This window comes from Pocillopora verrucosa, chromosome 13 (genome assembly GCF_036669915.1).
Source record: "Pocillopora verrucosa isolate sample1 chromosome 13, ASM3666991v2, whole genome shotgun sequence".
NCBI classification, from domain to species: domain Eukaryota; kingdom Metazoa; phylum Cnidaria; class Anthozoa; order Scleractinia; family Pocilloporidae; genus Pocillopora; species Pocillopora verrucosa.
This window is the reverse complement of record NC_089324.1, coordinates 2,047,330-2,075,253: the sequence shown is the minus strand read 5'-3', so window position 1 is coordinate 2,075,253 and position 27,924 is coordinate 2,047,330. Positions and strand designations below refer to the sequence as shown.

Sequence of the window (27,924 nt, the reverse complement as noted above, 5' to 3'; positions counted from 1 at the left end):
GATCAATGTCCAAAATCACTACAGGCGATGCTTCTAGCTCTTGACATAATGTTCACACTCATCTGACATGTGTCACGCACGAATCAAAGTCTCCGACATATATACCAATGTCCCGGTCCCTAAACTGCAGTAATTAAAGCCCTCAACAGATGGTTAGGGGTTCTGAGGGTATAAGCACTAACCCAACCAGAGCTAAGCTTTCACGCTCGACCAAATATAGATATTTTGTATTTGGATTTTATTTTGTGGACAAGTATGAAGGGAACATGCACTTGAAAGTTTTCATGAAATATGGTCAAGTATGTTTGACAAAGTGTTGCAAATGATTTTTAAGAAGGACATTGTAATTAGCGAACGTGCAAATGTATCTTATCATGGCAGAGGAAATGTCCAAGTTTTTGAGGCATTTAGAGGTTTGTCACTCTCATAACTGCAAAAACTACCGAAACCAGTGTTTCCCATTTGAAAGAACAATCATGCCCGGGTATCTTTCATTTTCATGTTAGACATCAAAATCTTTTAACTAGAATACCATTAAATGAATGCATATAAACACGAAAAAGCAAATAGGTGACTCGAAAAACGTTATCTTCCAGCGAAAAGCATTTTTATTTATTCTAAGTTCTGTATAACAGAGGGCAGTTGAGTTCCCTATATTCAAAGAGACAACTTTGGCATAAAAATTTTATGTTCAACTCATCATTATCTGACTCTGAAGAGCAATTTACGATGATAAAAGATTGCATCTTCATATGTTCACTGCAATTATAATGAATCTGAATAAATTTCAAGTTTATACAGGACTTCAGTCCACATTTCCTAGATACTAGGCTCTTTTGAGTGCCGCTCCCACCCGCTAAAGCGCCGCTCCAGTAACAAGAGAAGGACAACACGCTCGTAGTGGAAACAAATGAACAATTTCAATCTTTAATGAAATTAATAACAACAGACTCTTTCAGTGTAGCATACGGGAGAACTTTCAAGGTTAAAAGATGGAATCCTAAAGCTTGGTAGAATACGTTAAACACAGGCGACAGGTTTGAACTCTTTCCACCAATCGTCTGGGTAAAGGTATCGTTGAATCTCAATCCCTCCCCTGGGTACCGGCATTTTGAAGAAACCAAATGGAACTCGTGGTAGCGGTTTTATTATTAATCGGGTAGGAAATGTATGGTAAAATCTATAATGCAGCCAAAATAGCCATGACTCCCAACCAGCTCTTTTCATCCATCCACGATGGTTATTAAAAACAAACAACTCGACCTTGTAGAGAGGCAGATCGTCGGTGGTAATTTTAAGCAAACGTAGACTGGTCCACGATTTCTGATTCACTTTCAGTCCTTGTGACTCAAAAGCTGACACAAACTGGTCCAAATTCATCGAAGCTATCCATTCTGAACCATTGAGACCAATGTCAACATCATAATCCCATGGCAAAGGACCCTGAACGCGGATTGCCCCAAACACTGATCCGTACATTAGCCAGTGATCTATGCCAAGCTGTTCGAGAATCTTGTGAACTTTGTAAGTCAGATTTAAGAACTTTTCTCCTTGTGTTTTGCTGAAGTACTGACATTGTGCAGGTTGTAAAGGATTTCTTCCAGTGTAACTCGCATACCCTCTCATGCTAAGAGAGACATAAAGTGTTACCGGGACTGATATAACCAGAGTGAGTGCGATGATGTGCTTGGCACGAAATAAGGGTTTTGGACACATGTTGTGTATCATCATCAATTCCTTTAGCTTTTCAGGACAGACAAGAACGTAAAGGCTGTGATGCTGCTAATGAAGAAACCAAATTAAGTTGATGAGATTAGTCTCATCACAGTCCTTCCGTTATCTCCCTCTTCATTATCATTTAAAGAAACGAAATTTATAAATGTCGATAAATGAATAAATAGAACGCGTTGACAAAACAGGTCAACATTAAGAAACTTCTTCTGTGGGCTAAACTCTACTTTGACTTTATAAGTAGCCTAAGGTCGTGGAAGTGTTTGGGTTAGTGTTCTAATAGGAGATGTTTAATTTAATCCTCCATGGTCAATTTACCCACATGCACACTAACCGATGGAGTATTTAAAACAAAAGTACCAGAGAGATACGGTTAGTCGTGTCATTTTTGGTCAGACTAAGGGAATAAAGGAGAAATTAAGTAAAAGCTTTAGGTACCTTCTGCTGAGCTTGTGATTTTCCCAGCTATAGAGTCCCCCTCCACTAATAACGTCTTAAAGATAGATCTAACGGAAAAACGAAAAATACATCGTCTTTTACAATGAGGTATTCTGAGGCCGATTCTGTTCTTAGCATTTGCTGTGGTCTTAAATATTGTAAGATATCTAAGTATCAACTGAGTTGATTCGTCATTCGCTTTGAAGGGGGCTAAAACTCCAAACGTCAGCTAAAGACGAATTTTACGGTGACAAATTTACGTTATCAACTCAGTTGATAAGACCAGATTACCAAAGAAGAAGGAACAACTATGGAGTTTGTACTAAACCGATCTAGACTAATTTCTCTACCTGATAACCCGGCCCTATGAGATGCCTTGAAATGGTCAAATTCACGGGAGACAAGAGCCCATTACTGCGGGAGACTATTCCAAATGAAACGTCACTCGAAGGTTTCGCCGCACTGTGATCATCAAGTTTAAAGACGTGTATTGTAATACGTGTATAGTTCATTTAAATGCGCAATCCATGTGTCATTTTTGGTTCCTTGGTGTACCATTTCCTTTAGAACTGAAAGTTAATTAATTATTTCCCTTTGGGGTGTTGTATGTATAAGAAAGAGCCCTGGAGCATCAAACACCAAACAGCTGTAAAATGGCCACTGTAGCAAGAACAAAAGACAGGCTTCAGGCTAGGTATGTGGATAGATTCACAACACATTATATGTAAGCTCTTATCGGGTCGTATTTTCGAGATTGTCCGGCGAGGAAGAGGTACTTGTGTTTGTGCAACTGTTTAAACATAGTGTCTCGCATTGGATAAATCAACGCAATGAATGTGATGTTTATGGTACTTGTCTGGCAAAACTTTTACACGACATCTTTGTTTTTCCAACTGAATCGAACTCGAAGCTTGGAGTCATCAACTCCATATCCCTAGAATTTGGACTTCATTCAGAGATCGCAATGATACGTCAAGATCACCAGCACAAATATAATTAGTGAGTGTTAAATTACCTGGGGGTGTAGAGCGATTTTTTGATATGTCCTTAAGCAGGAGCCCATTACTTATGGGCTCCTGCCTTGAGCTAATGTTTAAGGGATTTATGATTGCCAGGAAAAAGAGGAAGTAATGAAATAACTCCAGAAAAAAAAATTGGATATCAAAGTAAAGACATATTCGTCACGCAAATCGTGAATTTGGACTTCATTCAGAGATCGCAATGATACGTCAAGTTCACCAGCACAAATATAATTAGCGAGTGTTAAATTAGCTGGGGGTGTAGAGCGATTTTTTGGTATGTCCTTAAGCAGGAGCCCATTACTTATGGGCTCCTGCCTTGAGCTAATGTTTTAGGGGTTTATGATTACCATGAAACCCAGGAAGAAATGAAATTACTCCAGAAAAAAAAAAATTGGATATCAAAGTAAAGACATATTCGTGACTCAAATCGTGTATTTGCTCTTTAAAGGCATTAAATCTTTCGTAAAAATGTTTAAAACTTCCATGGAAGTTTAACAGATCGCTATCAATCATGTACAATACGGTATCACTTCGCGAGGCATATTTTTAATTACCTCTCTTCTTCTCGGGTAATTTCAAAGTTACGGTGATAGACTGACACCACGCAGGCGAAATTATGTGACAGTCAGGAAGGTGATGGGGGGGGGGGGGGGGGTTAAGATATATGGAGATCAATCGAAACATAAAAGAAAGTCATAAAAAAAACTTGAACGTTTCCGCTGATTGTGTTTTGAGGAGGAGCTCTATGGATGGCCATATACTCCTTACCCTCCCCCCCTTCTTTGTGACGTAAACTTTTTTGCAAGCTTATAATTCAGATTTGCCAAAACGCGCGAATCCGAACAATCTACATGGCAGATATCCTTTTTGTAGTAAGTGCTAGCCTGTGCTTGAATACGAGCCCCGCTGAAACACAGGCAACAAAGGCCCCCTCCCCTCTCCTCCCTTACCACGAAAAACTGGAGCTAAACTCCAGCTTGGCTAGCACAAGCTCCTTCCCGAAAGATCTCGTGCGTTCGCCTGATCCAACCTGGTTCCCAGGGTCTCTTTTTTTTTCCCACCTGCTAGACTGAGAAGAAATAGCCCGCGAACGTGGTGGTACCATACAGCAAGATATCTCTTGAATTTAGCTGGCGGACGGCTTAGTTAAGGCGGGGGTAAACCTGAAAAAATGCCCATTTTTCACTCATTTTTCACAGCTAGGACTTAATTCAAAACTTAGGCAAACTATATATCCCTGGAAAGCTTATGACTTGAAGATCATGAAAAAAAATATTTCAGACTCAACATGTCAATTGTAATAGGATACCACTCATTTAATTGAGCCACCTGCTGGGTTCTACCAGGGGTTACTTCAGAAAAGATAACTCCTTCTGGAATTAATGAAAAATAACGTTTTTAGTATCAATTCAAAGAAGACATGTTGCTTATTGTTATAAGCAGAGGGATTTCTAATATGTTGAAAACATTTTAAATGATGATCAATTAAATTTGACATGGAAAATCAGAGGGGTGTTTCACTTCATAACTTTAAGTACATACATCATATGGAAAATTGCTCTGCTTATAACACAAAACTTATCAAAAGGAACAAATGCTGAAAATTTCAGATCAATTGGATAAATTGTTGTCAAGATATCCTTTCTGGAAGACAAAATTATTGCGTAATGAGAAAATGGCCTTTAAACTTACAGATAGCAATCAAACTTAATTTTTTACAATATGTAACCACTATAGTGGCCCAAGTGTCCATATTTTGTCCACAGGAGTATCTAAAAGTAATTTAAAAACATCCTGGTTCATAAGTAACTCCTTCAGCTTCTCGAAGGGCTTCCTCTCGACGAGTCCTCAGAAGTCGCTCCCCTTGACGCCGTCTCTTTTCCTTCTGCATAACCTGCAAATCGGACTTAGCCTATCTTTTACTGTCTTTTGCATGTGTTGCCACTCTTGTACAAACACCACCAGGGATACAAAGCCTCTCCATGATTTTTAGCCTACTAAAAGACTCGGCGGTTAATGTCATATGATTTCCCTAACTGGGTCACACCACTGGATGGTGGAAGTGGACTGGATTCCTCACAGGAACTACACTGAAGGGAAAACTGTAACCCCCACTCTTGCACTTTTATCTTCCTCAAGAGTTAAGGTGCCTAAAGACAAATCAAGTGAAAATTGTTAGATAAATCGGGCAATTTTGTTATAAGCAAAGTAAAGACCTCAAGTCAGAAATACACATTCTGTGATTTTTCCCCATAATTTTTTGTTTACAGTGTATATGCACAATACCTAAAAATCTTTCTCTTACCCAATCCAAGATTTAATAGATAAATCAGTGTATTTAGCAGGGAAAAACTGGAACTATGGGTCGATATGATATGGGAAATAAGTCATAATCGAGAACAGAGAAAGACAGAGATTTAAAAAAATTTCTCACCTTCCTCACACACGTGTGCCTTTGAGACGGCCGTGGATAAATTTTTCTCATTTATTAATCTAAATCCCTCGCTTTCCTCGGTATTGAAGGTATACTCTTCATCAGAGCTGTCTAAAAGAAGCGGCATATTTCATTTTCTTTCTGGAGGAACCAACGGTTTCTTTAGAGTCCGAGTCAGAGAGCTGATTTTCATCCAGCGAAATGCTCGGAGTTGAGGCGGCGATTTCGTCAACATCGGGAGCTGTTTCTTCAGACTCTTGTTTTGTTTTCGCCTTCCAGAAAAACTTCTCTTTCTTTTCTTCCTGTAGACAGATCTACTTTTCTTTCCGACCATTTTCGATATAACTTTTCCCTTGATTATAACTTTTCCTTTGATTGCTCCGAGTACACCGAGTGTCACATTCGACAAAAACTGCCTCTAAATCTATCCCATAATGGGTTTGACCCTAGAAAACCCTTCAGATAAGACTACATAAAGTATCTCTCGTTAAATCCTGCCCGTTTGGGAGCTTGGTTGCCAGAATAACACATCATAAACAACTGAAAAATCAAAAAATGCTCTTCTCGTTGCCATGGTAACCACACCATTAACCAGAGCGGGAATTTTGAAATCGCTCAAAAAGGCAAAAATAGTGAAAATAAGTAGAAAATTATTTTTCCACAGCGAAGTTGAATACCCAAAGCTGCAAATTCCGAGGAAAACAAAAAAACTCAGTTTTTGAGCAAATTTCAGGTTTACCCCCGCCTTAACCGCCGCACAGAAAAAAAAAAAAACTATGCTCTGTAATAAATGCTCAAGATCATATTCTGACGTTGAAGTGTATCTATACTTTATTTGTTGTATCCCAATATAAATAATCACACGATTAAGTATGTGAGTGTCCGTCTATCCCGAATGAAAATTAACCTCAAGAAATAATAACTCTGTGGCCTTTTAAAGACTAATTTTTTTTCTTGTCACGTAATCCTCGCAAAGGGCGGATTGCGTGATGTGTCAAAAGCCTGGGCTAAAAACTCTGATGAATTAAGCTGGTGTGATCTTTATCATTCTTTCATGTAGGATATCTAACATCGTAATTCTCCTTACTTCATCACTGCTGAATCAAACATTTAGATAATGAGAAAATAAGAAATGATTGCCAACTTGAAAAGCTCCTGACTGCCAAACAGATTCTTCTCACCAGTTCCATAAGAAATGTATAGAGAATTTGCATTTGAATCTAGGAGGTGTTTAGGGCAAATTTAAATTAACCAAAGATGAAAACAAAATATGCAAATAACATGAAAACGAGGCCCAAGATCAGCGGTTGCTGGGAAAATTCCCCCAGGGGAGTCGCCCAGGTCCGAGATTATGATACCTTCCTGATTTATAAACTTTTAGTTGAAATTACGTTTTTCTTATTAACTCGGATGCTTCTTAAGACTTCAGAAAAATTTTTATGAAAACGATAGGTTGTATGTTTGAATTCAGTTCAATCAAATAAAACATTTCGTGTTATGATCACATTTTTAAAGATAGCTCAAGAAAGATTTATTTAGAGGGCAAAACTATTTAAAACTTAGTATCGCCTTCTTCGTCTAATGGGAATTTCATAATAATTTCCTGTAATTTTTAACGCTCGGATGAGTCGTAATTTTCGGTTTCCAAAAATATATCGTTTCGCATCAAAATCTTGAACGTCACTTAACCATTTTGTGACAGGTTCTCAAAATAGAAATTCAATTAATGATAACTTTGAGACCAAGAAAAATGTCTAGGAGCGAACTATTTTAGTCCTAAGAGGAGAGCTTGAATATTTTTACTTCAAAAGTTTTCAGCACCAAAAAATGAGTGGAACTGAGTAAAAAAAAATAAAGTTGTAGTAAAACAAACGAGAAACGATACCGAACATTGAAGACAAAAAAGATCTTCCTGTTCTTCATTTGTGCGGGGCAATTTAGTAGCTTGTAACGCAGCAAACATAATATTGCGTTACTTACAGGTGACAGGTTTCACTTCTTTCCACCAGTCGTCGGGGTAAAGGTATTGTTGAATTGTAAGGCCTTCCCTTGGAGCCGGTAATTTAAAGTAACCAAATCGGACCATAGGTAGAGGCTTTTCTACTAGTCTCGCCGGATACGTATCGTGTAAATTATAATTCAATGCAAAGATCCACGTTTCTAGCCCGGCGCGCTTCATCCAACCACGATAATTGTAAAAGGCAAACAGGTCTACTTTGATATGAGGTTGATCATCCTTGTAAACTTTCATCACGTTGCTTGTGATCCACCTTCTGTAATAAACTTTCAGTCCATTGTCTTTAAAAGCGGCTAAAAACTTGTTAAAATCCATTGTGGCGAATGTCCCTGAGCCGTTAAAACCAATATCTACGTCATTGTCCCACGGCAAAGGGCCGTGCGCCCGAACAGCGCCAAAAACAGATCCGTAAACGAGCCAATGTTCTATACCAAAGCCATCAAGAATCTTATGCACTGTATGCGCCATCTTCAAAAGTTGTCCTTTCTCTTTCGAGTTGAGGTATTGACACGGTTGAGCTGCGAAGAAAGGATGATTTCCAGTGTAAAGACCATAGTTTTTTAAGTTCATTGTGACATAGAGTGCCACCACAATTACGAGAACTATGGTGAGCAGTATGTAGCGACAGCGGACCTTAGAGAAATAATTCCGTGTAGGATCCCCAATCCTCATCTTGTTTTGAACCGAAACCACTGTGTTCAACCAAACTGTGTCCTATTAAAGACAGTCTGCGGATACACGATGAAAAAATTTCGTCTTACGAAAAGCTGTGGGAGAAAAAGGAAATAATATTAGTAAGCGTGGTTATGCATGTTGGCCAATATATTAAAATCGTCATGCAACGTCATGATAATAAGGGAAACGCGGAAGCACCTGCGAAGAGGTAAACTTGACTTGCATCTGTGCACGTGGCTTCATGAGTTCGCGCCGGAATATCAAGATTTATTTAATAAGTCGGCCGCAAAATTTAGACACCATGGGAGCTTTCCTTCGCATATTAGATTAACAAAGGTGACATAAATTACAACGTCTGCATCAAATGGAAGCATCTGTATGTATTCAGATTAGGTAAGTCTTCCCTCACGCCCAATTTAGCTAAAAATGATGGTTCTAGAGCGCTTTCTGGAAAGTGGCCCTTGACTTACGTGGGCCGGAAGTGGTATTTGAAATTTTTATGCACAGGAACTGTAATGCGAGTCAAAGCTTAAAGAAACCACTCCACACTTGTGTTTTCTGATCGTTTCATCGTTTCAAGTCAATTCAATTCTGTAAACAACTCTTCAGGACCGGCGACATTCCGAAAAAGGCTTCAGGAATCAGCTTTTCCTCACATGCGTTCGTAACTTATACACATTGGGTCAAACCAAAAGCAGCAATCGCTCCTGGTAAGCAAGGGCGAAATGTCTTAAATTCTTGAATTAAACTTGGCTAGACAGAAAGAAAGGCGTCTATAAATAGACTTTCCTTCAAACAATGAACTACATATGTACTATGCCAAGAGTCTAAAATACTTCGAGGAGTTCGAGGGAAAATGTCTCTTCATGAACTGAATTCGGCTGGAATTTGGATAAAGCAAATTTGGATAAGATTGGTCAGTCCAAATTTATCTTGGTCAGCCTTCGAATTAAAACGAATAAAGGTGTTTCCGCACTGACGAAAAAGTTGTTTATTTCGACAAACTTTCTGTCATCACCAACAACTGCAGAAGGATTGTCGCTACTTAACAAATTTCGTCCGAAGCGGACAAATCTTCAAATGCACATTACACGAAATTTGTCCCGGGCAAAAGCTGGACAAACTCGATTACATAACAAAACCGTAATTAACTTGTCGACCATTTGTCGCAAAAGTTGCGACCAGCGTGTAATTGAACTGAAATCAGGCAAAAATGTGAATGCAACCGACAAAACATAAATTTCTCACGATAAAATGTGTTCTCTGATTTTGTCCGCTAGTGCGGAAAGCCTCTAATTTCTAAACTGTGATGCTGCGTCGGTGGGAGGTGTTTTAACACAATTTGGCTTAACCAGCTGAGTTTATAATTCTAATTAGCCACCGTAGAGAGTTTTTTGAGCTGTCGTTCACTCGGAAGCAAGTCTTCTATGTCACAATTAACCCACTCGTAACGTCTTGGCGCACTCATTTAAACAATATCATGATGAAATTTTTCTAGGTTGCGTTTTTCCTTTTTCCCGTTTATAGTAATAGCGAGAATTTAATATTAATGTGCTTACAATCACTTTTAGTGAGCCAGGGACTTAAACTACCTTGTTACTGACTTAGATCACCCGAGATGCAAGCAACGAAGTTTCGATCGAACATTTCTAAGATATAAGCGAAAAAAAAAGGATAATTGGTGTACTAACCTTTTTGAAAACCCGGGTTAAAATGTGGAATTATTTATTCACTGCAAAGTGGATTTGGACGTCTTCATCTGACTTGGCCTGTTTTCTAGGGACAAAACCATGAGCAAACTATGAGTTAAAGAAAAGCTTTACACTTCTGTTCGTTGTTTACGTGAACAACAAACCCTTCTCCACTGGCTGTCGTCAAAATTTTTATCTGCTTGCCAACTGAACAGACGACACAATGTAGTACAACTACATGTAAATTACTGAGTGGAGGCTCTCGGAATTCGAGCTGATCAGTGCTTAGCGATTGGTGGTTTTAACAAAAAGCTTTATTCTAGTTCTTTTGTAATAAAGATTAATTTTAGATAATGCCTAACTGTTCCACGGGACAATTCACACTTAATCACCATGCGGATCGTACGGGCACAATACCGTAGTTTCTCTGACGAAAAAGCCGAACGTATTATGCCTCCGGCGTATGAAAGTCATTGACGTGAGGCAATTTTAGAGTAGTTTGGTTTTGAATATTTGATATACTGACAAAGCAAAAAAGGACCCTTAGTTTCTCGTTAGGCAATGTTCGTATTATTTAGATAACAGCTATTGTATAGTATAACAAACACACCTCTTTTGGGACTGAACAAACATGCAACAGAAATATAAATTAGACCACCACGAATACCGTACATATTTTCGTGCATTTCCATATTTTGCTCTGCTTTGCGCGACAAGCTCTGAAAACCCGGTCTATAATCCGCTTCATGCAGAAGAGCTCTCGTTTCAATTTATTTATCATGCGCAAACAGTATAGATTGACCGGGGTCACTCTCTTTCGTCACGATTATAAACCAACCTCATGAGAATAGCAACTTTCTCACGGCCAATGCAAATATTTCAAATGTTCAAACGGTTGAAAAAAGAATTTAAGTTTTTGGACTTCGCGTTTGTCGTTACCTTTTTCTATGTTCTCGAGATGCTTAAAAAATCAGCCGGTCTTTACGGAGGAAGGAGATGGTGATTCCGTTTTGGCGCGCTCCTTCCTACGTGATCAAAATATAGAGAACATGCTCACGGTCTCTAATGAAAATTCGATCTGGATTTCATCAGAGAACACCGCTGGATCACTAAAAGACGGGTCTCACTACTTTTGATAGACAAGAGTGCGGAAAGTGTTCGCTACAAGAATGCTTTGACGAAGCGCTGCTTTTTTTCGAACTTTTAAACGCAAAGAAGCTATTCGGTAATTACAGCCTCCGGGACCAGCTTTCATTCTTTTGTTATTAATCCAAAATGAAAATTATTCTGGCCGCTAGGAATCTCATCGACTGCACTTGAGGAACAATTGAATTTAACCTGGATCGAGGATTACCAAAATAAAAGCTTCAGTACGACTTTTGCCCCATAAAACACTTAAGGTACTTTGTCAAATTAATATTCTGATGTAAATAGAGATGGAAATGCTCTGTTGCCGAGCAAAAAGCATTCGCTTAAACCACTCAAATTCAATGACCGAACATCAAAATCTATATTAACATTTCCGCTGATGTCATGCTGTTAACTGTTTCTCGAGATTATGTTTAGACAAGTCGTGTAAAAATAGCATTTCCGAGTCGAAATTGCGCCTGTCATCCACCCTCAACCCCTCCCCACAAATTGCCGTTGTAATTACAACGCGCTTTGCTCGATGAACCTTGAAGTTCGAGAAATATTTCGTTGAATTTGGGCATAAAATGATCAGTAAACTAGTTCTGTTCATAAAGAATTTGGCTGGCCTTCAAAACATCGCCATGATCGCTTGGAACCTTTCACTGTGGATATTTCTGAAAGACAAATACATTCGCTGTAATTCACTTGCACTTACCTGAAAAATTTACTCCCATTCACGAGCAAAAGGTTAGCACCCTTTCATTTTGCGACACCTTAAATTTGTCTACGCGACGTTTAACAATTAAAATTTACCGAAGGTCTTTCAAAAACATGGCGATGGTTGGAAGAAGTTTCGATACCCACGATGCGCAAATTCTCTCCGATTATATGTGACAGAAGGCACCAACCGACATCTCAGTAACCGTAAATCCTCAATCATGTACCTCGATAATTTTAATGAAAATTTTACGTTGTCAAGGAAGAAATGAAAGTTAATTCGAGTCAAAATTACCAACTCTTTTGTCCACATTAGGCATGTCATTGTCTTCATATGCATTTCAAATTACGAATATAATTTTTCAACATACAAACCTACTGGAAATTAAGATCTTTGATTGGCGCAAGACTTAATGAGAGTAGTAAGTTTTTAACTAGAGTGCGTTGTCAAATGGAGCCTAAATCAAACAATAATATTATTCGTAAGATTAATGTATGATCACCTGTGTTAGGATGGAAGGAAGATGTCTTTTAAAGCCGTCTCCACCGAATCATATCAAATCGCGGAAACACAGCATCAAGAAAAAATCTAGGGTTTAAAATTATATCCAAATTATACCAAAACAACGCGCCATTAAACGTAGACGTGTCAATCCACTAACGTATTCCCACGTATAGATGCTAAACTGTTGGGTACGTAATATCATTCAAGTACCTATGTCGATTCTATGGCCCTTGTCTGAGGTTATCAGGGCCCTAAAATTATCAAACATCAGTAAAATGAACTTTCGAAAGCATACTTGTCAAGGAAGTAACCCGATCTATTGAATTCCATGTGGAATATAAAGCGAAGATTTCCATCGAGGTTCTCTTCTCGCACTATCTAACACACCATGTAATTCCATAAAGTGAAGAGCGAAGGCTATTTTTTATCATTTGATAGGAAGTCTGCAATCAAGTTCAAAGGATAGGTAACAAGTCAAATCTACGTACCTCGTTTAACACGCGCGTGTCGAAAAGATCACGCAAGGAATGCACCTCGCGATATTCACGTGATTGATAACAGAAGAGCGGATTTGGGAACAAAACATAATACGTTGAGTATCGTTTACTAATTTTCTCGACGTAAATTGATGTCGTTTTTGCGCAGTTTTATATTTTATTTGTCGCTTTTCTATTCGTATCACATGTGCTTTCACATGAAATTGAAATTGCCTGGCAGGGATAGGAAGATTTTAAAAATACAGTGTAAAAAGGATGGATGCAACAAAGGAGTCACACAACACAACGATAGGGTAACGCCGAAAAACAACAACAGAAAAAAACAATGGTTTTAAAAGATCGTACTTCCCTAAATCTACTGCCTCGTGCGCAGATTTTTTACTTCTTTTTTCATTAAAAATCAGTATGACTTAACCTCTACTGACTGATGATGTAGAAGAAACACCCCGTTTGCCAGTAACTCGAACAAGATCCTTCGACCCCATTTTTTCAGTCATTTATTAACAACTAACTCGTACACCGCCGCTAACTTGAACGATGTTTTGACTATCTGGGGAGATTGAGTCAGCAGGGTTCCACTGTTATGATATAAATTTGCAATATTGGGAAGAGGGGCAGGGAGGGTGGGGGGTTGGCGGGCTCCTTCCTGAACAGTGGCGTTGCGGCCTAGCCTAGATGTAAGCCTAAGCCCTCCTAAGTAATCTCTGTCATTTATTCCAAGCACGATCTCCACGTGCTACAAAAAAAAACGTTTACCATCTCACAATCGAGACATTTGTTGACAAAACAGCGATGCCCACTCGAGCTAACTGAATGCACGTGATTTATGGGTTTGCAAGCCCACTTCGCATTTCTCAGACAGAGAGGATGCCTCACCACACACGATGCTACGTTTGATGTAGCGCTTTTCCAGTAAAGGAGACCTGAATTATTAAACCCCCGTGCGCCTTAGTCTCCCCTAACGCCATTTATCGAGATGCCACGCTACACGGCTGCAAAGGGCACTGGGCAAGCCTGAGCTCGCGCTGAGAACAAATGGAAGTATTAACGATTCTACAAGTCATAGAGAGATGAGAGAGAGGACAATGCTCAAAATACCAATAAAAATTCCTTTTACTTGTCTATAAAATCTCGACTTTGGTGTGCAAGTGGGTAATACAGCCAAACTTTTCACCAAACCGCACCTCGGGTAAGGCGTTCATAATGAACTAATGGACACCAAACGTTAAAAATTGACCAATTTCAAAAAGGTTGTCCAGAGTGTGGCCGGTGTAAGACTCTTGTGATTGTAGAGATACGTTTCTTTAAGTCTTCTAAAATTCATCATGTACCGGAGTATTTTTCTTCTTCTTGCTCTTCTGGAACAGAAAAAAAGGAAACAAGACATGTTAACCAAACAAACCAAATTCTACGAACATAAAAGGCACCCAAATCTTTTTATAGAGCAGCGGTGATGGCTCGGTTCAAATCAAGTACGTCATTCCTTCAGCTAGAGGGTTTTTAGTCTAGTCTTTCCTGTTCCTCTTTTTTTTCACACTAAAATTGAACTTTTCGCTATCAGATTGGATCGTAGAGCCGCCAAATTGGATCTACAAACGGCAAACGCGACCACAAAACAATGCGCAACTCCCTCTAAAGCATATATCAAAGTATTTTCTTTCTTTTTTTCTTTTCTTTTCCTGTAGGATTGTCACGCATTGCAAATGGCAAACTTCCGAGCTCCACAACTGTGAAGTAGCACACTTACAGGAGTGACCAACAAAAAATTTCTCCCAACACATCAATACAATTCCAAACAGAAGGGTGGTGTGAAGACAGATATAAGATACGATAAATTTATCATACAAGATACTGTTTGATTTAAAACCAAATTCAGGATAATACAAACATCTCACCTTTTTTGTCTTTGTCTTTGTCTTTGTCTTTTTTCTTTTTTCGTCTTCCAAGTCAGCCTTGTATTCCTCCACAGCTTGAAGTACAATGTCCCGTATCTCATTCGGGTTTTGAGAGTCTATATTCATGTGTCCATTTACTGGCTAAAAAAATAATGAAGATACGCCTTTATCCCCTTTTAAAGCTGAGAATGTATAGCCTGCGTGGCTAGCGGTTTGGTGCGCGCTTTGAAGCCTAAGGAGCGAGCCCGTGAAAATAAGCTGGGAACCGCGAAGGCTTCCCTTCCTTAAAACGTACACACGATACCGCTCGCCATGCTGGCTAAGAATGTAGGAATGAAGAAATAAAATGTCTACGAAAAATATATACATCACTGGGCGCTCTGAGCGTACGCTTTTAAAATGACAGTTTTCTTTTAAGCGCGAATTGACTTGCTACCTGATTCATTCCAGATCCTGGTGACCCAAGGTATAATTTGACAGTTGGGTATGCTCGCACATCAGCTTCTGAGCACAGATGGTACTCCTGTTCACAATCCACTTTACCAGTTTTGACGTGTCCCTCTAACAACTACAAGAATTGAAATATAAACACATCAGTTCAGCCTCTAACGTTTACTCTTGCCTTATTATCCGCGCGAAGTCCAGGAAGGAGAAGGCGAGTTTCTCCCCTTCTCAATGACTTAAAAGCTAACAAAGGTGCTCAGGTTTCACGGTTAAATCCATATTTGTCCAACTGAAATATTCGTAAAGGGCTCGCAAAAATGGCAAATCTAAGTGCCCCTTGAGATAACACCTCCATTGCCTCAAAGATTTTAGAGTGAAACTGCTGTACAGCGTTAACGAATCATTACCTTACTCTTATGCTGTTTTTGCTGTATTGCACCCCCTCTCCCCTCCCCCCCCCCCCGCTACAGAGTGATATGGAAGAACAATATACTACTAATATGTTCTTTATATATATATATATATATATTGAGACGAAGTTGTTTCCAAACTGGCTCACCTTTGCCACTTTTTCGTAATGGGGAGCAAATTGTATGCAGTGGCCACACCAAGGGGCGTAGAAATCGATGATCCAAGGATCCTCACTGTCGACAACATTGTCCATGAATGCCTGATAATTCAGCTGCGTTACAAGCGAAGGAAGGTACTTGAATGCCCAGCTGTATAGAGAATCTACATCCCGCCAGCCGCGATGGCCCCTGAGAAAATTCACAAAACGGAATCTTAAACCACTGTGTTGACCCGAATTCGAAACTAAGATGACAACTGTTCCAGAAAAAAATCTACTAAGTACTCACACGTAGGTACGGGATCCTTGGGAATAGTGAGGATAAAGACGAATGGTGGGGTATGAATTCACTCCTTGCTCTTGGCAAAAGGATCGATACTTTTGACAGTCCACTGACCCAACACCAGCTTCTCCTTGCATTTGCTGCAAAAAGAAGAGTATAAAATCAACATCAACTTGTTGCTTCTGAGAGATTTTCATCGGAGCATCCAACGAAATCTACGACTGGCCGCCGAGTCGACAAGCAAGAAATTCCTTAACCCTTTAACCCCTCAGAGTGATTAGTAACTATTTCCTCCTATAAGTATCAGCCCTAAAACAAACATTGAGGTCATGAGAATAAAGGAAATGATCACCAACTAAAGACGCTCTTGATTGTTAAACAAATTCTCTTTGTCAGTGCTATAGGAATGTATAGAGAACAGTGTGGAGAAAATATATACTGATGTTAGTGTCTAAAGGGTTAATTGTCGAGTAACAAACACATTCCACGTCGCCGTGCTTCTTTACAGCAATAGATTTCACATGAAGGCAAGATGTGCCCACGAGGCGCAGCCGAGAGTGCCACCGACGCTCGTGCCACATTTTGACGTCTTCTTTTGATCACTGAACAGACCCACCACAACATGGAGTCTTCGTTTTATATGATAAAAAGCAAACTGTTGTTAATGGTGATGTCACCTGTGTGTCTGTCTTCTAATAGAACATCACTTACAACCAATGAAAATGAGCGTGTGAATCGATTATTCATATGAAGAAAATTAATTCAATGAACAAGTTGCTTTTCGCCCTTTCATCAAACCAAAGAATTGAGCTAGCTACTATTATTCATATGCAAAAAGTCCGTAACTGATACGTGCTTTAAGTTAAACTAATTACGAAGTATTAGTAGGTGATTACAGTTTCTCGGAGTGTTTTCCAATTTTATCGTAATTAAGAGATTCTTTAACATCCCGCTGGGCTACCTCATAAAACACTATCATTTCTTTCTTTTTTTTTATCAATATCGTTTTTAATTATTATCATAATCATTAGTACTACTTTTAACATCATCGTCACTATCATTCTCGTTATTAATAAAACTGTTATATTCATTATTATTTCACTTATAAATATAAAATCAATTTCATTATCATTATCAGCATCATTTCATCAAGCATAGGAAAATAAGTTTCATTTTCAGCACCTTGGCAAGTTTGTTCCAGTCAGGAGCCAGTTCATTACACGGTCCACACCAGGGTGCATAAAAATCTACCAGCCATGTTTCACCGTTCTTCCTTTCCCCAACCAGTGATTTAAATGTTTCAGGCGTCAGCTGTACAACCGAAGGTTTCATGGTGTTCTGAAATAACGAAACAGAGATTATTATTATGGCTACTCGCCATAACATGGCGAGGAAACAACATCGAACATTTTTAGCCTATCCTACCGCGGCACTTTTCAATTTTTCTATTGAGAGTCGAGAGGAATCCTAATACTCGCGCCATTCTGCAAACCACTCAGATGCAAAACTTACACCAATGCCTCTTATGCGCAATGACGTCATTTACTGAAAATTCACCGCCTGCTCTGCTTGTACTAAAACACTCATAAATCGTTGTTACTTTTTTGCTGTTTTCGTGAAGTTTTCTCTTGATAACAGTGTTTTGAGAATATCTTCCGATTAAAATTCAACAGTACGCTTTAGGCCTGTTGTAACTTATTCACACGCGTTTTCCCGCGCTTCATGAGGTTTGTTTTTACTATGACTGCTCATTGGCTCCTTGTTGTATTTTCCTTTGTTCTGATTGGTTGTTGTAATAATTTTGGTTTTGCTTTTACCAAATTTAATCGAAATACGCTCTTTTCCCGCGCTTAGCCTGACCTAATTATACTGCCTCTGACTACCCATATTCCACACTTAGCTTAAGTTTGTTGACGCGACAGTATCGTGCGACGTGTGATAAAACTAACCTCGATAAACTCCACCAAATCAGCTGCTGTGTGGTGGCCCGTAAATTGATGAGGAAGGCTGTTATTGTATAATATCGTCGTTGGATAGGAGCGTATGTTATACTGAAATATAAAGAAGAAAATTATCCAAAAGTAATTATGTGATACATGTGCGATATCGTTGCAGTCACATTCTCTCACTGATAACTAACAACACATACACAAGAATACAAAACTAAGATTACTCACGATTACTTAAAGCGGATTTAAAGGGCGGTAAACCTGGGTCACGTTGGTTTTGCTGATCTTTGCTCTCTGGTTGGCCCTGGAAACTCGCGCCACTTTCTCAACCAATCAAATTCAAGATTAGAACCAATCGCTACTTGATTACTCGCCTTTTTCCCGCGCTTCAGGTAAACTTATTTTTTTTACTTTTGAGTCCTCACTGGCTCTTTGTAATATTTTTCTGTGTTCTGATTGGTTACACGAGTGCAGTATGTAAGCCGAGTCACCACGAGAATATTATAAGAAGGCGTTAGAGATACGGCCTCTTCAGAAGATCCACAAGATTATAGTCACGTGTGCATACGAGACAAAGGCTTTTGACGTGACGCGTGATAAAGCCAAACTGTGACGCGTGAACTTTGCGGAAAGGCGAGCGTGATTCCTAAATTTATGAACCGCGTGAAGCGTGATTTGCCTTCTGAAATATATGTGACTGGTGAATGTTTTCTTCCAGTTCATGAAAACCTCAAGATTTCCCGAAACATTTTAAACAGGCGGAGAGATTTGAAGTTTTCTTTCTATATACATAACGCGTGAAGTTTTCTTAACTTCGTGCGTGAAATGGGATGAGGGTGTCCCCTTTTGTTACCCAGAGAAAGACGGGAGAGGATGTTGAAATAAAAGTTTTTTGAGTATCATTGTTAGGTCATGTTCTTACCATATGACATAAGTTGGAATGAATAGTACAGTCCACGGTACCGAAACCAACTTCGTGATCTTCAAATGATCGAGCTGCTTTTCTGTATTCAGGCAACAGACGCATGCAAGGTGGACACCACTGAAAAAGGAAAGCAAAAGAAATGAAAAACACGTCTTTAAACAGCTGTAAAAACACGTGAACGAAACTCCAATGAACTTTCTAAACAGAAACATTTCCCACGTTGGCACCGTCTCCTGCATCGTCACTGTACTGGTTAGCAAGTGACGTTCAAGAACCCACGCACTTGTCGCGAAGAGAAGGGAACGTAACTCCCTGTGATAAGGTGATCTGACCTTGTTCTTGTAAACACAGGCCACCGTTTGAACCAGCTTTAAGATGAACTGGGCCAACCTGTCAAAATATCGCCAATACATACAAACGTACAAAACTGTTCACTCACTGGAGCAAAGAAATCAACGAAAAATGGATGATTAGGTTTAGTGATTTTAGCCGGAAAGTCTTCAGGTCCTAAGGTCTGCACGCTAGAAGAAGCACTCTCTTTAGCAAAAACAGCAATATCATGTGCAGTGAAGCGACCTGTTAAAAAGACAGAAGAATACATCAAATGAGGAAGACAGAAAGTTTATAGCAGTGCGAAAAAGGAAAATTTGAGTACCCCACCCACCCACCACCTCACGGAATCGGCTCCGGATCTACATGGGTTTGGGCTTCAATGTTTTACCACTGTGTTACAGAGAAGTCGTTGGTGACCTACGCCATTTGCCAGGTTAAAGAAAGACAAACGTCCTGAATGCTGTTGGATCAGCGATTTAAACAGCATCGTGAGTGTAAATAAATAACGAAAAGGGGGTCGTAAAGCATAACATGATAACAAGCACAGAAAAAAAAAGCAGGTTTAATTTGTGACTAAACCGATTGGAGACAAAAGTGAGAAGGTAAGTATTCAAGATGACAGGTGTTTTTACTCCTGAGTAAGCGATCAGTTGGCGAGCCACCGTAACTGAGGATGTCAGGCGATGCTACCCCAAAAAGAGATTTGTAGTTAGGTTGTGAGCGAAAACTTTTTTTCGGGGAGGGGTGGGGAGTGGGAAGAGAGGTGCGTGACATTCCAACATCCCCAAAAACGGTTGCGAAGGAGAATATGTCGAATATCAATTACCATGATGCCACTCATAGTATCCATGTATTTTGAACAGGGCCACCATGGGGAACTTTCTGATATGAACTCGCCGACATATCTCTACTTCTTTACTACAATCAACATGACCAACCTGTGGATAAGAACAACGAATAACAACGTCAGACGATAACACACTGGTCGACCATTTTTAAAATCACAAAGTCGCTATCGCATAATTCGTTGACCCTTTAGCCCCTAAGAGCGACAAGCATCTAATTTCTCCTTACAATATGTCCCAAATTCACAGGCTTAGGTTACGAGAATAAAGGAAATGATCACCAACTAGAGAAGCTCTTGATTATGAAACAAATTCTCCTTTTCAGAACATTGGGAAATATCCGGAAGACTGTAAGGAGAATATGCATACTGATGTTAGGGTGTAAAGGGCTAATGGATGGGAGACGCGGCGGCCTGACGGTCAGCGCACTGAATTATGGGTCAAGAGGTCTGGGATCGAGACCTGGCCAGGTGATTGCGTTGTGTTCATGGACAGAATACTTTACTCTCACCAGCCCTCTCTCCACCCAAGAGCATAAATAAGAATTGGTGAACTGTCAGAGAAATTTAATCAAATGCTGTGGTGGAGAAGGAAGGAAGGGGGGGGGAGGGGATAAAATAGACCTGCATCCCATCCAGGGGAGAGAAGCAACACCCCAGGTCACTCTGGCCAAATAAGTAGGTTGGGTTATGCTAAGTCTTTCCCTAACCTTAACTCATCAGTGAGCTTTTTGACTGGGTGTGGTAAAACGAAAATCAAAGAGAGCTAGGATCTTACGTTAATATCTGAAGTAAATGCTGGCAGCTTTCTTATTTCCATGCTGTTCATTGGCCCTCTGTCAAAATGCAGCACCCAAGGAAGATCAGTAGTACTGGAGAGTTCTTCCCTAAGTTCCTACAAAAATAACGATAACAGGAAATCTCTTAACTACTTGTAGAAATTCTGAGATTTCTTAGAAAGAAGTAATAAAATAATAACTAATAACATCTATTAAACAGGGAATTGTTTTAAGCCAGTGCTAACAGTTGATCTAGAACTGTTGTCAGTCAAAAACAAACAGTGACAGCAACAGTCATCACCTGACTTGAATGATGACTTCTCCTCAGGCTGTTGAAATGTCAACCTCTTTTTTTTTCTATTCATAATCTCTTTCTTTTTCATTTGTAAGCTCTTTCTCCTACTACAGTCCTTTTAAGGAACACTCTTGGGCAGATAATCAGACAACTCAATCAGAGAGCATTAAGGTTGTAAGTTGCCGTCAACAGTACAAATTTTTGTCTTGTTACATTTCATACATCATTCACTGTTGTTCAATTAGCAAATTATACATCACCTCAAATTTCTTCAAGTCTATATTAACAGGATCAGGAAGCTTCTTTAAAATCATACTGACAATTTCATGGGCATCTAAACTGTCAATAACCTATGACAAGTATAAGAAGCAAACTAAATTAGTAAATTATGATAAATAATCCCTTGAGGGTCACTTTTTTTCCAAGGGTTGTTGGAAACACTGTGCCACAGGTGGAAGACGCAACAACATAGAGCTTAGCACACTGAATTTCAGACCATCACCAGGTCACAAAGCAGCTTACGTACCTCTCCTTTGCCTGGTTCAACATCTCCCTTAAAGTACACCAAGTCATCACTGTAGCCAACATCTTTACACAGCTGGGAACTTGCTTCACAATCAATAGTACCAATATTCACCAAATTATCCTGGAAATCACATACAGCATTAGGTGAGGACTGATAATAAAGCTTCCTAACTTATCCTGCCATGATTTTGAAGCAGATACATCAGAGAGTTGTTGTCACTTAGGATAAAAGTTCATGCTGCTGTTCAGATTTCTTAGAAATGTGGATTTGCCAAGACCCATTCAAAGATCAGACAGTAACACTGCAAACTTTATATATCCCTTACTCTTTTCAGAAACTTCATAAGGCTACAAATCCCCCACCAACAACTCCTTTCAAGATGCAGGAGATCAGCTCTGCAGTTTAGCCCTTATCCAAAATCACTTAACTCTTAACTCTGAGTTGATCAGCAAGTAATTTCTCCCTACAAAATCCATGCACTATCCAGCAAAGAAGTTATGAGAATATTCAAACTTATCAGGTAGAAGATGTTTTCTTGATCTAACATCAAATTCTGGAAGCTAATTTACAATGAAACATGTAGCAGCCAGAGGGGAGAAGTATCAATCAGATCTTCTAAGTGAAAGGGTTAACTAACCAGTTGATTGCAGGTCACAAAGATACATGAAGCACATTCAAACTCCTCCAACTTTCTATGGTCAGAGGAGTACTGTTTTTATCTAGGGCTTCAACCCTCAGTTTCTTATACTACAGTCTGGCACTCTACCAATAATTTGCTAACTTAAAGACACCCAGGTGGCAGTCAATTTTGTTGCAACAGAAGCATACATGCTTCTGATTATAATCATTGCAAATAATAATTTTATAATTAGTTCTTACCAGAATAGCAGAAAGTTTAATTCTGGTATCTGAGTCAAGGCAGTCTGTGTGAAAAATAAAAAAGCACATTCCATAACTGAGAAATTTATTTGTAATTAATCCTATTTGGAAAACACACAAACACAATGATTGTAGAAATACTGGAAATTTACTTCAGATCTGCAAGGAAAAGAATCCTCACCTCCTCCAGCAACACAAAAGTCAATCAACCAAGGTTCATTGCCTTTGTTTATCTGCTTCTCAAAGTTACCTGTGGTTGTAACGCAAATCAGATTTAAATAAATGCTTTAATTTGCCTTAAAAAAAAAAAAACCCTAAATGTCTGGTCATCAAGTGAAAAAATCAACTCTCAGATCTCAGGGTAGCAAAATAATAAAGAGGCACATACCTTCCCATAAATCAAAAAGGTTAACTTCCAGATTATCCAGTATAAACTTAACAAGGGCTTCTGTATTTCTTGGACCACGATGGAATTCATGCTGTAGAAAAAGATGAAATAGGCCTCAATAACAAAGAAACAACTTCATCAACAGAAGATATGTTGGTAAATTTTACAAAACATAACTTTTTTTAAGAACAATGAAAACTGTATGGACTCACTGTAGGATAAAGCACAAGGGAGGGGTAGCTAGGGATCCCTTGTCGTCGACACAAATTCCATTCTTCCTGGCAGTTGACAGCACCAAATCTGATCACTCCTTCAAGTTCCCGAGCAACTTCTCTCCACTGTGAAGAGAAATTTCCAACAATTACATCAAACTGTAGGAATTCCAACCATCCTTACAAGATTCCTACATGCATCAAAACTCTATTGAAGAGTAACCTCCTTGCCACCAGGTTTCACACAAACTGGAAAAAAATATTAAACAGCATGACAACAACCTTCTGTTCAAGCATTTGCCAATTTGTTGTTTTAGAATGCAATATAACAAAATTACAACCAAAACATCATAATAACTCCAAAAATTAAGTAGTCATGCGATGAAGACAACTTACTGTTGGTGCTAAATCATGGCAGTGTGAACAGAAAGGTGAATAAAAGTTGATGAACCATATGTCTTCACTTCCATCGACTGACACCTCTAAATAACACAAATGAAAAAATTTTAATAAGACTAATACTCCTAGAATAAAGCCCAGTATATCTACTGTGATTTTATGTTCTGCATCCTGGACTCTGGATTAAATGTTATGAGAATCCTGGCTTTGATTGGGGCTACTTTGATGCGTTCTTGACTAAAAGAGAACCCACAGAATTACACTCCTACAATAAAAACCTTTACACAAAAACATAACCTCTTCTTACATGGCTAAACTACCAGTGTCACTTAGCTGTTGGGGAAATCTGTGATTATTGAACAAAATGATGGTAAGGCAATCATGCATGATTTAAGGTCACTAAACTTACCAAAATCTGAATGGCTTAAAGTGATAATCTCTGGGTCATCATCATAAATACCTGGAAGAGATTATTTAAAAAAAACATACAGTGAGTGTGTGTTATGAACACAATGTTACTGGTGATTACCCATTGCTGACTTACAAAATACACTTAAAGGGCTCTGCTCAAAAGAGGTGGCACTTTTCAGTGCCTAGCTGTTGAAAGCAAGTTTAAGGTCTGTAATAGAGGACAAGACATCCCCTGCAAGAAGAGCACAAGGATGTAAATTATTGTTACCATTCTGTTGATTTTTTTTCCTCTCTTTTTGTTGGCCAAGAGCCAACTACATTAATCCCAAATAACTACCAACAAATTATTGTTAGCTTACAAATAATGCTGTAAAACTAGTCCAATAATTTTCTACTACTGAAAATGTAAATAAATGTTAATCACCAAATATGGCAAGGTAGTTTTGAAGTAAACCCAAGCAATCTGATTGGTTTGTAAGATTTTGCCAGATACAAACTGTGTATTTTTGTCCAAGAAAGCCAGCAAATTCAAGATAAACCAACCTGGTCTGAGTGCCACGTATTAAACTACTGACTTACCTTGCTTGCTCATGCTATACAGGGAAATATTAGCTCTTGGCCTCTTTTATATGGACCCCACTGTGCTAGGTCTCTACTGCCACAACCTGGCACCAATATTCCCTGGCTCAGCCCTTATGTGCCTTATCCTCCTTATTAGGAGGCGTGGTGGCCTCATGGTTAGTGTGCTCAACTCAGGATCGAGTGGTCCAGGTCTGAGCCCTGGCCGGGGTCATTGTGTTGTGTTCTTAGGCAAGACACTTTACTCTCATAGAGCTCCTGTTCACCCAGATGTACAAATGGGTACCAGCAAACATGCTAAGGGTAACCCTGCGATGGACTAGCATCTCATCCAGGGGGGAGTAGCAGTACTCCTAGCCACTTCATGCTATGGAAACCGGAGTTAAGCACCTACCCCTTGGGCCACCTGGGCCTGTATAAAGGCTTACAGCCCTTATGCTCCAATAGTAAGAGTATTTTGACTCAATATGATTATTTTTTTTCCAACTTGGCAAAATCGTTTTTTGTAAGGTTAAACAACAACATGCAAACTTACCAAATTCTTCATTAAAATAATTCCAACTCTGGTAATGTCCTCCACCAAAGTGGTCATCTTTCAACCCCTCTTCCCCATATAAATCATATTTTTTCCGAAGCTCTTCATCTATACATAGAATGGAGTTCAGAAATGCAAGATAATCATTCACTTTTAAGGAACATTGTTCAACATTATGCTGATTCTAATAAAAAATATAACAAAATTCTCAAACATGATTGGTTATCACTAGCCCAACTTGGGCACTGAGAGGACAGTATATGCATCAATGCCTGTGTAATTCAACAGTATGCATCATATGCATATGCTATTATTATGCATTTCCCTTAATTGACTATTTTTTTTTTATGAAATGTAAGATCAACGGCTAGTTTGTTTCTCAAATTCTGTAATAGTTTTGATTTATTGTTAATGCAACTTTGTGTTGTCCAATTCTGTCTGTAATCATAGTTGTTTTTAACAAATTGGACTCCGCCTTTGTGGTTCTCCAGTTTTGTCACTCACTTATGATAATACAGATTGAATTGGACTCCACTCAGTCCTATTACCATAGCAAATTTACCTGTGTTCAATTTACCTCAAATAGTCTCATTCTTATTTCCTTTGTTTCAGATTATGAATGGCTATTTTTCCTAATGAACATCACTACCACTGAATTCTATTTTTTTTTTATTTGCGAAAATATATTTGGAATTGCAGAGTGCAGCTGCTTCACGAATTTTTCACAGATGTGGATATGTAAGTTTTGTGAGCTGCGTCTAAATTTAAGTGAACAACATAATTTGTGTTCCTAAAATTTGCTATTAAGATTGTCTTCCATTAGCCTGAATAAATTTCCTTGACATACAAATAATAAACAGAACATTGCATGCGGTGTTTCATAAAGCTAATTATCTTCTCATTTTAATAACATCCCTCAAGCTTGCATCACTCTTAAAAGATACAATTCGGCCATCTTGAACGTTATTAGCAATGATCTTCTCATGTTTAGAACCTGTGATTCATTTCTTCGTGAATAATAAAATGTTTTACTAATTTCGACGAAAGCTTTGTCATAGGCGACGGTTTCAAGAATCACACAGTATGATGTTCAGTTTTATCTCAACCAAAGCAAATCACACACCAACACTGTCTAGATGTAAATACTATGTTTTTTTAGCTGCACGAACGAATTAATTTAAATCTACGAGTAAAATAAACTTTATGAAAAATAATTAATACTCAGAGAAATTAAAAGAAATAGGCTCACTCTCATTAATTTTCAGTGTGATGAGCCAAAAATGCAATGGAACTCATGAAAAAAATCACAACTTCCGAAGCGCTGTTCAGATTTAAAAAAGAGCTTCAATAGAGCTTTGGAAAACATTGAAACCAGCTGATAAAATTATAGAACAGGACAACTTCAGTTAACACGTGAAAAAAGTATATACTCTATTGAAAATGTCGCCTACCTTTTAAAACTTCGTAAGCCTTGTTTATCACAGTAAACTTGTCGTGTGCCTTTGGATCATCCTTTGGAAAGAAAATATTTCGATATTTACGAAGTACAGTTATTAAAATCAATGATTAAGATATGGCGATACAATCCTTAGTCTCACGCGTACGCTTACCTTATTTTTGTCAGGATGAAGTTTTAGGGCTAACTTTTTGAACGCTTTCCGAATGTCCTTATGACTAGCGTCTCTGTCTATTCCTAATAATTCATAATAATCTTCGGAGAGTACTGGACAATAAAGAAAACTGGAAAATAAGATAAATAATACCGGCGAATTCATTCTTCAATAGTAAAGTTGTTTTAGAGATCTGACATATAACAACTGGTTCCCAGTCTCCATAGTCGCGCCGATGACACGTCGGTGCCTAGTTTGTTTACTGCGCATGTATTTATATGCAAGCTTACGTGTCCTTGTGTAATTTGATTTTTTTTAATTATTTTTCCAGAACTCTTCTTGTTTAAAATTTTGCTCTACTCCAGATTGGAAAAGGAAAAATAGTAATGCACACTGTGTAAATCGAAATCTACTTTGCCTAAATGTCGCATGTCAGTTGAAACAGAACGTCTCGGTTGCTAGCACACCACAATCAACGACTCTAAAAAATGTTCATCACTAAAATTCCGATTTGCCAGTAGTCATCTGGCCAATGCGCTCAAATGAAATGCAGGCGAGGTACTGCGCGCGAACTCGATAGTCTTCCTTCCTATTCCGTAGGGTTTGCGTTGCTAGCAATTTTTTGGAAGTTTCTAGTTTCTAGATTTTTTTACGACTCTAAAATGAGGGATGAAGCCACGAAAGGACTCTCGATAAGGAACGTTCAACACCCATGGCTCCGTGGCTCTGCCGCCCAAATATTGGAGGATTGGCATGGTCCGCAGATCTGTCATCTACAGACACTATCCTTCGACCTTCCTCTGGGGATTGCACAAGACGTGCACTTTCGTGGCTAACAGTGTAGCAGTCGTGGAAGAAACTCGTATTTCACATAAAAATCTATTTACATGCGTAATGGAAAATTTTCTGTGACCTTACTTCATCTATTTTTATTCATTCAATCTTTTAAAGCTTCCATAGATTTGGTTCTGACTTTTCTTCCGTCAAAGAAGGGCTTGAAGCGATTCACACGACACTGGCTGCCTGTGAGGGAAAAACGGTTACTGGTTTCCTTCCCCCCCCTCGCTTCCAAAACCCAGCTCGCGCGCGTCACGGTTTTGCTTGCAGTTAAAACGAGGGTCAGTATCATGTCGTTACCCTCAGGCAATGTAAGAAAATTTGATAGTGATCAAGCATGATCACAGAAAACTGCATGCACGATTATTTTTTCGA

The 27,924-nt window shown here is 38.9% G+C and overlaps 3 protein-coding genes across 8 annotated transcripts; all 3 read right to left on the bottom strand.

Moving 5' to 3' along the window:
* Positions 1 to 610: 610 nt before the first annotated feature.
* Positions 611 to 12,889, bottom strand: LOC131773669 (ribitol 5-phosphate transferase FKRP). Of its 6 annotated transcripts, none has more exons than XM_059089615.2 (6): positions 12,850 to 12,889; positions 12,360 to 12,445; positions 10,009 to 10,093; positions 7,606 to 8,409; positions 2,170 to 2,237; positions 611 to 1,782 (listed from the first exon to the last, which is right to left on the bottom strand). In XM_059089615.2, the coding sequence occupies exons 4-5, from the start codon at positions 8,312 to 8,314 to the stop codon at positions 2,215 to 2,217; spliced, it is 732 nt and encodes a 243-aa protein (XP_058945598.1). In that variant the 5' UTR covers positions 8,315 to 8,409; positions 10,009 to 10,093; positions 12,360 to 12,445; positions 12,850 to 12,889; the 3' UTR covers positions 611 to 1,782; positions 2,170 to 2,214. The 6 variants fall into 6 exon arrangements, 5 of the variants coding, with proteins under 5 accessions (XP_058945598.1, XP_066016502.1, XP_058945600.1 ...); XM_066160405.1 differs by having other exon boundaries at positions 611 to 1,779; XM_059089617.2 differs by lacking the exon at positions 12,850 to 12,889 and adding an exon at positions 12,657 to 12,826.
* Positions 1,021 to 1,716, bottom strand: LOC136277816 (uncharacterized protein RP689-like). Its single transcript, XM_066160524.1, has one exon. The coding sequence runs from the start codon at positions 1,714 to 1,716 to the stop codon at positions 1,021 to 1,023; it is 696 nt and encodes a 231-aa protein (XP_066016621.1).
* Positions 12,890 to 13,953: 1,064 nt separating the features above from the next.
* On the bottom strand, positions 13,954 to 26,897 carry LOC131773642 (dnaJ homolog subfamily C member 10). Its single transcript, XM_059089577.2, has 22 exons — positions 26,713 to 26,897; positions 26,554 to 26,614; positions 25,103 to 25,210; positions 23,987 to 24,037; positions 23,575 to 23,660; positions 23,179 to 23,304; positions 22,967 to 23,057; positions 22,760 to 22,828; positions 22,579 to 22,622; positions 21,700 to 21,819; positions 21,434 to 21,523; positions 20,878 to 20,994; positions 20,082 to 20,193; positions 19,362 to 19,498; positions 18,920 to 19,039; positions 17,998 to 18,099; positions 17,231 to 17,386; positions 16,055 to 16,188; positions 15,757 to 15,955; positions 15,190 to 15,321; positions 14,754 to 14,894; positions 13,954 to 14,216 (listed from the first exon to the last, which is right to left on the bottom strand). Exons 1-22 carry the CDS (start codon positions 26,875 to 26,877, stop codon positions 14,172 to 14,174), a joined length of 2,406 nt encoding a protein of 801 aa, XP_058945560.1. The 5' UTR covers positions 26,878 to 26,897; the 3' UTR covers positions 13,954 to 14,171.
* Between the last annotated feature and the right edge of the window lie 1,027 nt (positions 26,898 to 27,924).

Excerpts from the sequence above, each read along its gene's own strand:
- LOC136277816 (XM_066160524.1), bottom strand. The coding sequence starts at position 1,716 with ATGTGTCCAAAACCCTTATTTCGTGCCAAGCACATCATCGCACTCACT.
- LOC131773669 (XM_059089615.2), bottom strand. The coding sequence starts at position 8,314 with ATGAGGATTGGGGATCCTACACGGAATTATTTCTCTAAGGTCCGCTGT. Across the intron at positions 2,238-7,605 it reads AGAAGTGAAACCTGTCACCT|ATCTATCTTTAAGACGTTAT; the intron begins GTAAGTAACGCA and ends TTTTTCCGTTAG.
- LOC131773642 (XM_059089577.2), bottom strand. The coding sequence starts at position 26,877 with ATGAATTCGCCGGTATTATTTATCTTATTTTCCAGTTTTCTTTATTGT. Across the intron at positions 23,058-23,178 it reads CCCTTGTGCTTTATCCTACA|CATGAATTCCATCGTGGTCC; the intron begins GTGAGTCCATAC and ends CTTTTTCTACAG. Across the intron at positions 14,895-15,189 it reads CAGGATCTGGAATGAATCAG|CCAGTAAATGGACACATGAA; the intron begins GTAGCAAGTCAA and ends TTATTTTTTTAG.